We start from the raw sequence: 16,119 nt of genomic DNA on the forward strand, positions 1-16,119 counted from the left end.
ATGATAGTATGCTCTTAATGTAGGGTTGGGTCGGGCTTGCAAAATTAGCATCCGCGAGTAACGAACTACCCGCTGGCACTACCCGCAAACGAGCGGACGGGTAACGAACTGTCCGTTTGTGAAGAGTAGTTCGTTACTCGCTACTCGCTACACATCGGGCAGAGACAACAGTTCGCTTAGCGAGCGAGCGGACGGGCGGACAGAGAGACTCCATGCATTCGAGCGGGCGGGCGGACGGACGGACGGGAACGACTCCTTTCATTGCCTACTTCTTACAATCCCCCCCCCCCCCCCCAAAAAAAAAAAAAAATCACCCTCCTGCCCCACATTGTAGCTAGGCATTCATGGCGGACCCCCCCCCCCCGGCCTTTCCGATAATTGGAACGTACACAGTGTGCCCCACGCAGGAGGTGAAAGGTTACACACATAGTACTACGTCACCAGCCTCTCTCACTCCCTGTGGCACCGCTAGTGGTTTGAAACATCAGGCCTAATTAACAAACAATAGACGACGGGTCTAATCTCGCGTCGAGTATCTCGTCTGCTAGAGTTCGTCCGTTCGCCCGCCTCTCAGTGGATAAAATTGTGGAGCGGACCCAAAAAACGAACTGGCTTGAGGCTTGAGGTCCGCAGTCCGCTCGCTGAGAGAGTCAAATTGTGGAGCGGACCCAAAAAAACGAACTGTTTTGAGGTTCGCAGTTCGCTCTCATGGCCGTCCGTTACCTGTTCGCTCTGACTGAGTCCGCGAGTAACGAACCCGTCCGTCCGCTCGCCCCAACTCTCTTAATGTAGCTCATTCTGTCCCAGTTACAGTTTAGTATCTGAAACCATGAAAAGTATACCTGTCTGAAAGCAAAGCAATTAAATCTAGACCCAAAAAAAAAAGACAAAATTCATGATTTTTAATACAAATTTTCTCAGAAGAAATAATTAAATTTCATCAAAGATCAAGATCATTTCAAAATTCTCAAAAATGTGAAGAATGCTTCTAATGTAGCTCACTCAATACTTCCTGAAAACGTATAGTCTAGTAACATTTTGGTTTGACCTTGAACAAATTGCTTTAAAGCTGTCTTTTGGAAAATAAGTAGATGATACCAGTCAATTAAAGATTATGAACAATCAAGGAGAATTGACATGCGCGTTTACCCCCCCCCCCCCCCCCCCCCCAATTTTTTTAAAATTGTGAAATTCGTTTTTCCCATTCCGTTATTTGTGTCAACTTTCGCTTGCCATACACTGATCCTGCACTTTTCTGAGAACTTTCGCTTTTCTGCGCGCATCATTTATTGCCTCGGTGCAGAGTCAAGCTGGTTTAGGATGGCAAACTGGTAACTCAAATGCGCCTTTCCCGCTAGTCTTCATGTGTACAATTATTACCTTTTATCTTGTCTTATAGGCTATAACTGTAGGTGTATTATAATAGGCTTCTAATTCTGTGAGAGGAAAAAATATGAGCTTAGTCATTTAGTCGGGCTATGTTTATTTTCAGCCCCTTATAAGCCTCTCAACAACTTATTCTATACCAGCCTCTTTCCCGCTGTTTGAGTACTTCTACGCCAAGTAGGTCACTGACCTAGAAACTTTAAACGCCTAGATGTACGTTTGGCGAGCATGCAGGCGGGAAGTGTGATGGTGGTACCCTTCACCTTTTTCAAGGTAAAACTACTAATTCTCATGACAGCCTTTATTCTCTTAAGAATAACATCCAATCACGTTTCAGCTGTTACTTTCCAGCAGAAACTAGTTATAGGGGCATTATCGATCGACAGACTTGACCCCTTTCCTTTCTTTGCGAGTTGTAGTACCAGACGCACTCTAACTGCAATTGTTATAGTATCCTCTGTTGAACACTAATTGTCTGAAGGCTTTTGTTCCATATTTTTTTACTCTCGACAACCCCGGACAATGGAAACCAAAAATGATTTTTCAAATAAAATAGCATGCAAATCCTCATGTGTATAACACACTCACACAAGGGCACTTTACATCTCAACAAAGCAGAAATAATACAGTTTTTAAAAACCATGGTTTATTTGTTTTGTATTTTTGTTTGCACATTTCTTTGCTCTTTCTGAAAATATATGGTTTAATAGGTACAGTATGCTGGGGAATGCAGAGCCCCAACCATCCCTTTTAGTGCACATGGTAAGATTGTACACGTTTAGCTTGCCACACCCCCCATGTTTTCATTGGCAACTGGTAGTGACTGTCCTACCAAAATAGCTTAGCGGAAGTAGGGCTAGTATTACAGTTTCACTTGACGATTTTAATTCCATAGTATTATTGTTTTTATGAGCAAGAAGAAAAGACCTGTATCATCTGTGGAGAGGGGTTTGATGCCAAGCCAGAGTAACAGAAAAGGGGTGCAAAACCATCAACAGCATCAGTGCAAAATTTCGCGAAGCTGTGTTGGCAAAGTCAGGTGTCAATGTCCTTAAGACCTGTAGAGATCGCCACACTAACAGACATTATTTTCCATCAAGGGATCCAAAACTAGCAAAGTAAAGCCACCTCGTAAACGTCGTGCACCAGAACAAGTCAGAGAACCTGGAAAAATCCCTTTGTGTTTGTTTTGTGGTAAAAAAGCGAAAAGAGGTATGAAAGACAGAAGCGGTCCTCCTCTGAAGTATGTAAAGACGACGCAATTCCAGGGCTCTGCCCTGCAGTTTTGCAAGAAGAGGGGTGAAACAGACAGATGGTCAAGAGAGGTAACAGGCAAGATAAAGTACATGCAGGATGTTTTTGCTCATGATGCTGTCTACCACAACGTCCTATTACACACATTTCAGGGAAATGAAAGGAGTACCTGCTGCAAAAAATATGTGCTCTGGGCCTGGGCGACCCCGGAATGAATGCTGTTTGGAAACTTTCCAAGCAGTTGTTGATTATCTGGAGAATGAAGATATAGAGCTGGTGACTGTCCCAGATCTTGTTAACCTCATGCAGAGATTGGTCAAGATATACCAACCCTGAAACGCTCCATTTAGTCTTAAAAAATTTTTTTTTTTAGTAGAGGGTTTTACAGCACTCGCAACTGGATAAGGTCATATGAATGCCAAGGGGTGGGTGTCAACAGAGAAGTCTTTACAGGGAGTCAGACTTACTCTGCTCAACTTTCTGGCTTCAACAGCACAAGGTCTGCTTCGACTATCAAGGCACCCCGGAAATAGTGGGTCATCGAGTGACAAATATACAAAAGAAGTAGAGGGAAATGACAATAGTAAGGATTAGGATTGTAGATCAGGCTCTGTTATGATGAGCATGACATGATGAATCAGCCCATTTACAATTCTACAGTGCTTGAATGAGAAATGTCCCCTCTTTGGGAATGGCCTAAAGACCCTACAGTCAGTGGCACTGCCCCGGGGGTGCCATTTAGTCTTCGAATTTGAGCTGACAAACATACCAACATCGCTCTTTGAGACATCTGGACTCCCCCGTCCAGCCAGCAAGCATCTTTTGGCTGACTGCCTGTAGTCACTCTCAACTTGGGAGAATGCCAAGTTGCCAGATGGTGTCAAAGTAGTCCTTGACGGTGGTGATCTTCTGTATCGTTTTTCTTTGGGCTGAGGAATTACCTACAACCAAGTTGCGGAGAGCTACATTGACTACGTCGTTCGAAATTATGGCTCACGAGCAAGTGTGGTGTTTGACGGATATGTCAGCGGCCCATCCACCAAGGACGCCACACGCCTTCGGCGACAAAATGGTCGCAAAACAGCCTGCGATGTTCACTTTGATGGTGAAATGCTCACCTGTGACACGAAAGAGAACTTTCACTCTAACCCAGGTAACAAACAGCGCTTTATCTACACCCTTGCACAGTCCTTCATGGAAATTGGAATTGAAATATTCCATGCCTATGGTGATGCAGATACAAAAGCCACAGAACATATTGTTTCTGTTCTGTTGTTGGGCGAGACACTGACTTGCTTGTGCTGCTGTTGTACCACTTCCAGCCACAAGGGTGTAACAACGTGTATTTCGACACAGGAGGGAAAAAATGGGACATTGGAGCAGCACGAAAAAGTGTAGGCCCACATGTCTGCAAGAACATTCTGTTTGCCCATGCACTTGGAGGCTGCGACACCACTAGCAGCCTCTTCAACAAGGGGCAAAAAGCAACCGGTGATGCATCTGAGGGAATCTGCCGTTTTCTGTCAGATGGCACCCGTCTTTCGCAGCGGCACCAAGCGCACCACACTAGAAGATTTCATCGAAACGGGAGAGAGAGCTCTGGTGGCTTTGTATGGTGGAGAAGAAGACAACAGCCTAAACAAGCCGCGCTACATCAGGTACTATTGCCAGTTAGCCCACTCCAAAGCAGCAGCAGTGGACCCCAGAAGGTTGCCACCAACACACTCTACTGCGAAGTTCCACTCCATTTGAACTTATTTTCAAGTCCAAATATGGAAACTGCTTGAAAGTGAGAAAGCTATGTCGCTGTCTGCAGAAGACTGGGGTTGGGAAGTGACAGATGGCACGCTCCTCTCTGTTTATACTGACGCTGCTGTTGCCCCTGAACACTTGCAGCATGTTGTCACTTGCAGATGCAAGACAGACAGGCTGTGGAGTAAGTTATGGGTGTCGACAGCATGGACTGGTCTGTACAGCAGCCTGTGGGGACTGTCGTGGAGAAAGCTGTACTGACAGCGTCATCAGTGACACAGCTGCTGATTCGGATGGCGAAGACTGAGGTCAAAGGGTGAATGGGCTTTTGCAGACAACTTGCACTTTGAGGTTGGTCGAAGTTTCCAAGTCATTCCTTAAGTGAGGAACAGTGCATTCAGTGCTGTAGTTGGAGTTTTCAATCTTTCAATTGTATTGTGGAGAGATACATGCCAATGAATTACTCTACTATTTTCATTTGTGGTTAACACTGGACCGGTTTTGGGTCATTGGCTACTTACATCATTTGAAGCATAAAAGTTACTTTAGTTTTCCAGTTTGTTATCGTTAATGCTGGTTTATATTTCGAAGTGGATTTTACTCGTTTTCGCTTATCGTGCAAGCCTTTATTCCGGTAATGGTACAACTGCGAGGTCCCTATCGAATAACCGAATAAATTAGGAAATAATCAAATAAATTCATATGGCCTTAAAACGTGTCGCAAATCAAGTTTTCAAGATAACACTGCACTTGGACAACTAGCCCTACCGCAATTCTCAACTAACCGTAATCAGGGGAGCAGAGCCCCCCCCCCCCCTTCTGAAACGATTTATTCAATTATTTCCGATATATTTGATTATTCGATTTTGACCGCGAAATTGAATCTTTGCCTTTATTCCGCTAAAAACCATATTTTGCCCCTTTACATTTTCCTCGATTTTTGCTTGTGAGAAGGGTCGTGTATTTCCAGTTTAAAAAACATATAGTGAGCTTTAAAGCAATTAGTTCAAGGTTAGGGCATATCCGGCCAAAATATTACCAGCCTAGTATGGTTATACAGGTTTCGTGTTACCCCCAAGCACTGTTTGAAACTTTGTTTGAGCTATAAACGAAAATAGATAAAAACCTTCCTAGCAGCTCAGGGAAATCCACTATCAATAAGTTAAGATAACATTTTATCAATAGGCACTGTCAGTATCCTGCAATGGAACCATTTAGACCGAAACATCACAAACAAGATACGGTACACCAAAATACAGTCAAACCTGCCAAGACGGCCACCTGTGCAAACGGCCACTTTCCATTTCCCCCCTTGCGTTTTTTCTATATAATTTAACAGTATAAAATGGGCACCTGTCCAACGCTGTCGCGGCCACCATATTTTAACACACAACCCCTATCACACTAAGCAATAACACCTGTCTTAGATGGCCACCTTAGAGGCTCCATTATGTTTTGTCATAAATTGTGCATTGGCCCCTGGCGTTGTGGGCGAGCCACTGTCGTTGTTGTTAGGTAGTCCCTCCAACCGATCATGTTGCATAGGCCCCTCCCACTGTTGACCAATAGCTACCAATTTCCAGCTGCTGGTGAGGTAAGCGTGTGATCCCTCATAACCCATAAGCCCGGCCCAGAACTCGTACACAAATCGTAAGTGAGATGAGTGGTCACTGTTTACCCAGTCTGTAACAAAGGACATCAACATGAACTTGTGACAGAAGCGTCGCTCGTTCTCCGAGTGGTGGCGACCCATGTGTTTGTTTTAACATGGCACTCTGTCTTCCTCGTCTGATAAATTTCATTTTTATTTTCACCTTTGTGCAAAATCAGAAACAAAATAAGAATTACAAACAAAATACAAACCACCACCAACAACAACAACAAAAACAACAACAATGCGGCTACTTTCGATTAGGACCTCAGATGGGAATGGTTTGTTTTCTTCATCTTGATCAGTCCTGCTTAAGACGGCCACCTGTCTTATACGGCCACTTTTCTCCTTGACAATGGGTGGCCGTCTGACACAGGTTTGACTGTAGTGGTAACTGCAAAATACGTAATCAATAGTCACTGAAGGCACAAAAAAGCTTGCTCGGCAGATCTTATGTAAGCTCCTAAATGTCAAAAACAGTAGCTGGCATCTTCTTCTACAGCATTGAAAGGAGATTCCTAGTGAAATAATCTCCTTTTCGTATTTCTGGACAGTATTGTCTTTTCTCTAGGGACAAGTTAGGTAAATATTTAAATACATAGAATAAGGTGTGAGAAATACATGCTTTGAATGAAAATTTCCCTCTGGATTGAAAAAGACCCGATCTAGCTTTTGTTAGTAAAACTAATTATGTGAATGCAACATTTTCACCCACACGTTTTTTTTTCTTTAAAAGCTGGCTGCCTGATAGGACAGTGAAATTCTCACTGATACGTCTGCCCCCCACACCTGGTCAAGCCAAGCCAGAATTCAGAGAAGATGAAAAAGTTGAGGTAAGTAGTTTGGACTTGCATTTATTGATTGGATGGTTAGGCTTGTCAGATCTTTTTTTTCAGTTGAGAAGAGCATGTCTGCCAAGGGAATGGACCAGTCTCACTGCATAATGAGTTGCTTGTTAGCAAAAAATGAATGTGGGGATCAAAATTTTTGAGACGGCAAACTTAAGCATTAATTTGATCTAATCTGATGTGTGGTATTGTGATGAAATAAGGTGCTCGACAAAATAACGAAATTTTTATCAAATTGGTTCGTCCCATTGTGGGTTGGGGGCTAATAAATAAACCCACTGCTCCGTCAGCAACAGGTGCAACCCCTCTAATGGTAAAATGTTGCCCATGAATGTCTACACTCGGATGCGCATGGACGACATTTACTTAGGTGTATGGTCTGTCTTGTCTTCTTTCTTCTTTCTTTTTTCTTCCTTCCATGAGCTGACAGGGGAATAAAATAAAAATAATTGTATGTCCCATCAAAAGGGGTATAACACCCGCCCCCCCCCTCTCCCCAGATGGGATGCCACTCGTACATCACTAGCTCTCTGACGTAGGGATTGCATCTTTTGACCGTTCTGGCTTTGTCTTCTGTCCTATCTTTTTTTCCGACCTGTCGAGAGAAGGTCCAGTCCAGCAAAAAATTGACCCTGAATCCCCACAACGTAAGTAAGGCACCCTGTTTATCGTGGGGTGCGACCCATGGGACCCATACAACTGGAAAAGGGGATCCTGGTGGCTGAGGTGTGGCTTCCCTCACCAACACGCCACTTTGGCCCTGGGTTCGGTCTAGATGGGCGGGTGTAGTGGCCTACTGCACTCAATCGGTAATGACTGGTTCCCGTATGAACTGTTTTTTTTTTGGTCAGTCTTGGTTGGAAGGCGAGATTTCTTGCCAGGAGGAGGGCATGGAGTTCTCACTCAACTCATCTCCTCCAAAATCTCTCTCTTAACTTCTTCCTTCATTCTCACCACCCTCGTCATCTTCACCTCTGTCCTCACCACCATCCTCATCCTCACCACCATCATCTCCCCCCCACCCCTTGGGCAGTGCTACTGAATAACTGATTGAAGTGTCTTTAGGCCATTCCCAAGAGGGGGGATATTATGTTCTTTTGCACAGTAGAATTTTAAATGGGCTGATTTATCAATGTCATGCTCATACTGTGCCTGAGCAACATAGGGGGAACTACTGCTTTTTCTTTCCTCATCCTTACTGTAGTCATTTTACCTCTGCTTCTATTGTATGTTTGTCACTCTCTTGTGAACTGCTATTTGCTAGGTGCCTTGATAGTCGAAGCAGACTTTGTGCCGAGTCGAGAGATGAGCAGAGTAAGCCTGTTTGGACTTCTCTATTGACATCCACCCCTTGGTGCTCATATGACCTTATGCAGTTGCGAGCGCAGTAAAAACCTATTAAAACAAAAAAACGACCATCCTCATCTTCACCAGGCTCTTCTTCATCCTCATCGCCATCTACATCTTCTTTCTCACCACTCTTTTCGTTATATGTTTCACGAAGCCGTGGAATCAGGCACTAGTCAGTTTTTGGGCATGTGGAGTTTTTGGTATCACCTTAAAGCCTGTTCATTTGCCTTGCTTTCGATGAAAGAATTGTCCATTTATCCTGAGTACATGTTGAGATATTTGTGATTGAATGAGGTGGAGTTGCCTGGTTTCAGAGGTAAAATTATTGAGAAAATGGCCGCCAAAGTTTGGTTATTTACAAAGCCTCAGAGTCTTGTGGAAACTGACAATTTACATTTTTAATGAATTTAATCAACATTTTTCAATATAATTAACCCTGAAATGGGCTCTTAAATGGACATTTAAGATGTTGACCTAAAAAACACAATTTTGATAAAAATTGCCAAACTAGCGGAAAAGTAAATGTTTCTTTACATTTATTATTTTGGCGAGTGCCTGATTTCACCATGCTGCCTCTCATATTCATCTTCCTCTTCCTCATCCCTTACCCCCCCTTTAGGACTTCAGTCCTCCCCCCAACTGTTATTCCCCTGCAAAAAGCCTGCGCCTCCTCAAAGTTGCAGCAGTATCAAAACATTACCACGGTTGCCAAGCACTTAAAAGAAATCAGGGAAACCTGTGCCTTCAAAGTAAAATGACAGTTCTTTAGTGGAACATTCGCTGTTTAGGTGCAAACCAGACAGAACTCTCCCTTCTTTTGGCGTTGCACACCCCACATATCATCTGTTTATACAAGAAACTAAATTACCAACACCCACATTCACATGAAAAAATTATCAAACTTACAACTAAGCCTAATCACCTCTCGAGGCAACTTCATTTTCACTCTTTTCCTACCAGGCCAAAAGTCACCACTGGCTCACTGCTTTTTCCTGACCTATTTTTACGCCCCTACCCCACCGAAGGAAAATGTCAAAACATGGTGAAAACATCCAACACACAAACCACATGCTCCTTTTTGCATGGCATGCTACACATGTTTTTCTGTTCTGCACTTTCTGACGCAATGTTGATTTTGACCATGTACACATTAAATATTTCAAATGTAGAAACATCAAAACTGTTTTGACATCGATAATCCAAAGAGGTTTTTTGAGTTTCTGTGAAGAAATTGGATTGTTTCATAATATATAGTTATATATCGTTATAATTGTCGATGTATACATATACACAAATTGAACTTGTAAATAATAAATAAAAGTTTTTACCGTATTTAAAAGATTTCTATAAATGTCAGGCGGCCCTTTTAACATCGTAATAGATTTGCGGTGATCACTTTTTGGCACTTACATACTCAAAACTGAGTCAATTGTGCTGTTTAACACCTACTCAATAAAAAATTAGTCTAATTGGCTCAACTCCTTTTATAGTCATTTAAAAACATTTCTGTGTGGATTTTACTGAAAAACAAACATTGGTCGAAAACGCAAAAAAAATGTTAATTAGGGACACTCAAGCCTTGGAAGTCACCCAATTATGGTGTCCATATTCCTGATTATTTTACCTCTGACACCAGGCGATCCCCACCTTCAATTATGTCGCGATAAAACTGTAGAGTCTGCCATGATGACCACCCCAGTAGCATACGCCCACCCCTGTATTGTACGGCCACCTGTACACACGGCCACTTTCCATTTCCTACTTTTATCAACCAACAGCCAAAAACACCTGTCTGAGCTGGCCACCCAAATCTGTCGTCCAAAGCTTTGTCCTAAATTTTGTATTGGCCCCTGACGTTATGGTCAATCTGTCATAATCCATTCATCTGTCAGGTCAGTCCCTCCAATGAATGAACTTATCATTTTGCATAGTTTCTCCGACTGCTTTCCCAAGTTGACCAGTCAGTAACAATAAATTTTCAGCTGATTGTGAGGGAAGCGTGTAATCTTTTGTTTCAGTAGAGGTTTTATGGCGCTAGCAACTGCATAAGGTCATATGAGCGCCCGAAGATTACAGGTGTTACAAGTGAGTAACAAACATAGAAAGAAGAAGGAGAGATATGGATGATAGATGTTTGATAGGAAAGAAGAAGCAGACCAAACCAGAGCACCCACCAACCACCCACGTGTAATCTTTCATAACCTATAAGCCCCACCCACAATTCTAAACTGTTTTGAGTGGTCTGTGCTGGATGACTGTATGGATCATTGATCAATTCCTCTACAGGGCTGCATGGGTCTACTGATTTTTCCGGTAGATATCGATTTTGGGCCTGTTCTACCGCCATACTGATAAGGTGTCAAAACTACTGGTTTTGCAATTTGTGCCGAAAGAATAAAAAGAAAAAAAACATTATGCAGTGCTTCCATTCTTCTTTGTTTGTTTTTACGGAAATCCGTACATTCCGTACTTGCCGCATCATCATTTCACCTCCATGCGTTAAAAGAGAGAGAGAGAGAGAGAGAGAGAGAGAGAGAGAGAGAGAGAGAGAGAGACAGAGACAGAGACAGAGACAGAGACAGAGACAGAGACAGAGACAGAGAGAGACAGAGACAGAGAGAGACAGACAGAAAGAGAGAGAGAATGAGAGAGAGTGAGTGAGAGAGAGAGAGAGAGAGAGAGAGAGAGAGAGAGAGGGAGGGAGGGAGAGAGAGAGAGAGGCACTTTCCACCGTAACTTGTCAGATATTTATGGCAACTCTAGGACGCTCGGCAATAAGTTGTTTTAGAAACTGCCAGATTGCCCATTTCGTACACTCGACCACGGTCTATCTGTACTGTTCGGTCGGCAATAGTTTTTCACGTGCATATCGGCAAAAATCTGTCTACTCACGATAGATAATCTTCCTCTTTCTTTTCATTCATTCTTTCTTTCTGTCTGTCTTCGGGTTTTTGCTGTGGCTGGAAAATCTGTGCATTTAATTCATTTATCTAGAAAACTGAATTGTGAATGTAGAAAGAAAATTTGTATCGAAGCAAAACATTCTAAAATCTGTCTTGCTCTAGAGAATTGGTCAGTACCAAATGAGGATTCTACGCAGGGGGACTGCGGGAATTTATTACCCGGAAATCTGAAAAAAAAATGTCTGAAACCTGAGAAAATGCACAAAGTCCACGAAACCAAATCTGAAAAGGCTACTTGGTTCATATTTTACCGGTCGCGTTTGTGATATTACGTTCGGCTTTCCCCTGTCTGAGAGTACGTTTCACGCGAATAAGCAGCTATGGCGACTGGCGGAAGTGCAGGTATAATACAGAGACTTCATTGGGAAAATTAAAATCTACTTTCCCTTTCGTTACCGCTCAGAATTGTCCGATGATAGTTTGTTAACGTTAGATTTACAGTTAATAAAAACCTGCAACGTGCAGTTTGCCTAAAAAAACAGTGTCGCCACACACATTAAATCAATGTTCTCACTGATGTCACTATAATAAGGACAAAAAAAGGGAATGAAAAGAAAACAGCGTTCTCCGATTTCTAGATTGTCGGGTCCGTCATCGTGACCGGTCAGTGAACCTGTGAGAGTTTGTGAGTGCGGCATGAATAAGGGACCGGCCGGTGGTTGTTGGGGAAAACCTAATCAAAATTCATTCAAAGTAGGAGTATTGTAGGGCTTCGTAATTGAGGGGAGGTGTTTGATGCAATAAAGTCTACGGCAGCAGGAAAAGGCCGCCATGCGAGAAACTGATGCTAAAATAAAATCGATAAATGGAAGTGGTTTTGACATTCGACTATCGAGTGCGTAAAAGAGGGAACATTAGAGCACAGGCTTCATGATTGTATCTTCAAGGTTGGTTTTCCCGGGTTTGTCGGATTTGTCAGTGATGACAAATTGATAGTGGCAATGAGGAAATGCCATTTTTAACCCTCGGAAAACTCGATGTTGGATGCCTATGATTCATGATGGCTTGTTACTGATTAAATTCTGGTAGTGCGATTTAGCATTTTGAAAAAAAATCTATACTTAGTCCATGATGCAGTGATTCACCGATTGCCGGGTTTTCAGCATCACTACAACCCACGCTCTCACAGTCCTTCCAGCTCCGGCTTTCAGTACACACACTCTTTTATTTTCCCTTTTTGCTCTGCCGTAAGCTTAACTATAAAGGTTTTATAATAAGTTTTGTCTTGCATGCTTTTTATAAAATCTGTGATTGCTGAAACCAAACATGGTTTTGGCAGTTGATGTTCTTCTTGCCTCACCTCGGGCCCAGATCAGGATTCATTTTGTATTTTTAGGGTAAAACTAGTTAAAATTGTCTGTCAATCCTAAGTCACCAAAGACTTATCAGTGTCTTATGCTAGTGTCGAAAAATATGTTTTAATATAAACTCTCCCAAAAAAGTCAAGGAACAGCTTGTGTTTTCACCTGTCAAATTTAAACTTCAATATCTCACAAACTCGTTAAGATCAGTCAACCAAACTTGGCACACGCACTGTCGACTAGACACAGTTTGCCTGTACAGCAAATTTGCCCGCACCAGCTTCACAGCGACGGTGCAGGGCATTCTGAAACAGTCAAAAATCATGAAAAATGGGCAAAATTTCTCTGCTTCAGCAACATTGGCATAGGGACTGTTAGCTAAAACTAAGCTTGGCACGTGCTAAACAGATGTCTTAGCTGTGATTATTGCTCCCTTACAACCCTTTATAATGCAGCGATTTTCAGCCACGTTTCATTACAACACGATGGTCCAACAACGCTCGCTGCCTGACGTTGACAGAGGACGAGTCCTTGCCTGGCTCCAAGATGGCTCCACGTTCCCAATTGTTGCACATCGACTTGGGGTGTCCCCATCAGTCATGTGGAGGCTGCAAGAACGATGACGAGTGACCGGAAGGGTCCAGGACAGGCCTCAACCAGGGTGCCATGTTTGACCAACGACAGCATCGACTGGTTCATCGTCAGACAGGCCGTGACGTCACGAACCACTACTGCAAACGGCGCCAGGGACTAACTATGGGTGACAGCCAATGTCCACTAGAGCGAGGAGACGGTAAGGAACTGTGTCCGTAGAGCCAAGTTCGCTTCTCGTGTCCCAAGGCACACGCTGCCCCACACAGCAGCTGGTCGGGCGTGGTCTGCTCGCCATTCACAGTGGACACAATGTCAGTGGGACCAGGTAGTCTTCTCGGACGAATCCAGATTCAACCTGCTGCACCCAGACAGGCGAGCCCACGTCTGGAGGCGCCGAGGAGAGCTGTTCCACCCTGAGTGCATCCCTACGGTGGAGGGCCCGTTCTGGTGTGGGGAGGCTTCTCAGCTCACCACAGGACCCCCTGTACCATATACAGGGCAATTTGACCGCGGCAAGGTACAGGAAAGAAATACTGCGTCCCCCTTGCTGTTTGTCTCCTGCAACAGATTGGACCCCAGGCTGTACTGCAGGATGACAACGCCACACCACATCGCACACGCATCGTTGGGGACTTCCTGCAGCAGCGAGCTGTCACCCGCATGGACTGACCAGTTTGTAGTTCGGATTTGAACCAAATAGAGAACATTTGGGATCCCATTGACCGGTGGATAAGAGACAACCACCCTCCTGCACAAAACCTTAAGCAGCTCTTGGCTACCTCGTCCAGGAGGGGCAGAACCTACTGCAACAAGTCCTCCGAAGGCATATCCTGTCCATACGTCGACGCTGTGCCGAGTGTTTGATCAAACGGGGTGGCTACACCCACTATTGACCATGTTCATGAAGAACTATGGCTGTTCAGACTTTTGAACTCCGACCAGTGTGACTTAAACTCGTTTTATATGAACTTCTCGTTTTTGTTGAAATCTGAAATTGTACACACTTAATCTAAAGAGTCGAAAGCAACTTTTTGGAAAAAATTAATAAATTTGGTTAAACTGTTCTTCAGTTATCTTTCTTTGAATTTTTGTTCCTTGACTTTATTGTGCGAGTTTAGTTTCTATTGGTATGGGCTAGCGGTTTTGAAGTAAGTTTGGCAATCACCCTGCACTCAATTCCAGAATCAATACTGAATGATAGGTACCTTGAACGATAGTCCATAAATGATTTAAAAAAAAAAAACTTCGCCTCATTTCATACTCACTGTTCATCTTAACTTGTGCACACCCAACCCACCCCCCCCCATATATATATAAACATGCGAGAGAGCATGCACACGTGAATACACAGACACACTCACACATGTGCATGCACAAACAAGTTTTCAAAATATAATTACCCAATATCACGGAAAGCAAACGCATCCGATGGGGCAACGATTATCTTTTTTTTTCTTTCTTTGTCGTTGTACTACCTAATTTTGGGCCAAACTACCTGAAACTGACCCTGAATCTACCTGAAATGGGAACTTTTAGGTAGGCAGCCCTACCTCCAGTAAGTTTGGATCTCAGAACACTTCAAATTAAAAAGACATTGGGACGGGTCGCCTTTGAATGTTCCCAGATTCTGAATCCCACTTTCGACCTCAACTACAAAAAATTCCTCGAAAAGCTCTTAGAAATATGCCACAAACACATACCAAAAACAAAAACAAAATCCCGGAAGAACAAGATCTGGTTCTCTGGGGACTCTGATGATGCTGTAAAGAAGAAGAACGCGGCATATCGAAGAGCTGTCGACAACACCACTACAGAAAACAAAATTAATTACTTAAAACCTCGAGCTGAGGCACGTAGATGCCTCAGGAAGAGCAAAAGACAATTGTTAAGAAAATACATCTCCAAGATCGACAGCCAGACACCACTCAACCAAGTTTTTAAAATCCCCTCAAATTTTTTTGGGTAGATGCACAGACACCATCCGGATGGAACCACAGCTGAAACACAGGTAGACATCGCAAACACAATAGCTACATCTCTCTCCAAAAACTCATCCAAAGCAAACTGCAACACCACCTTCCAAAACATAAAAACTAACAGAACAACAACACCTGAACTTCCACTCAAACAACACTGTAACTAACATCGCAGACTTCACGCTAGGCGAACTAACATAGTGCATCTTGGGCCTGGGCAATACAGCCCCAGGTCTGGATGACATTCACAATCTGATCATTAGACATTTACCCGCAGAAAAACTTACCCTCCTACTAGACATATACAATGACATGTGGCTGTCGAACTCCTTTCCAGAGTTTTGCCGTCTCGCCACTGTCATTCCAATACCCAAACCAATACGGGCTCACTGAGCGGTCTCCAGTGCGGATTCAGGAAAACATGATCCACTCTGGATCACCTGGTCCGCCTGGAGATCTTTATACGCACGTTTGCCAAAGGAGGCCACATGATCGCAATCTTTTTTTTTACCTAGAAAAAGCGTTCGACACATCCTGGAAGTACAGCATTCTCAGAGACCTGCAGGCTCTCGGCATACGCGGTCACCTCCCTGCCTTCATTGGCAATTTCCTGAAGAACCGTTCATTCCAGGTTTGTGTCAGATCCTCCCTTGCAGATCCCCGCCAACAGAAGGAAGGTTTCCCTCAGGAAATCAACCTTTCTCTTCTCCTATTCGAAATTAAAATAGATTCCATCGTTAAGACCCTTCAAAATAGCATAGACAGCTCGTCAGTGGCGGCGCGTGATTTATAGAACTGACCGGCGGTCATTCACGTCGACTATTTTTCCCTTCCCTACCCCCTTCTTTCACAACACACACGCACACGCACACGCACACGCGCGCTCTCTCTCTCTCTCTCTCTCTCTCTCTCTCTCTCTCTCTCTCTCTCTCTCTTTCTCTCTCTCCTTATTTTATACCCCTACTTTCGCCATCCCCACCCCCTCCCCCACTCCCCCACACACACACCACAGTAAACATTGTAATATAATGTGAAAGAGCTAAA

The 16,119-nt window shown here is 43.6% G+C and overlaps 1 protein-coding gene across 1 annotated transcript in view; it reads left to right on the forward strand.

Annotated features, from left to right (window-relative positions):
- The window catches only part of FMRP (fragile X mental retardation protein), a gene marked incomplete at its 5' end in the record, with an annotated part of 101,751 nt that overhangs the window by 8,043 nt on the left and 77,589 nt on the right, over positions 1-16,119 (forward strand). Inside the window, 1 exon segment of the mRNA NM_001204634.1 lies at positions 6,780-6,876. Coding sequence (NP_001191563.1) covers positions 6,780-6,876 — 97 coding nt within the window.

This window comes from Aplysia californica, unplaced genomic scaffold (genome assembly GCF_000002075.1).
Source record: "Aplysia californica isolate F4 #8 unplaced genomic scaffold, AplCal3.0 scaffold00221, whole genome shotgun sequence".
Taxonomy (NCBI): domain Eukaryota; kingdom Metazoa; phylum Mollusca; class Gastropoda; order Aplysiida; family Aplysiidae; genus Aplysia; species Aplysia californica.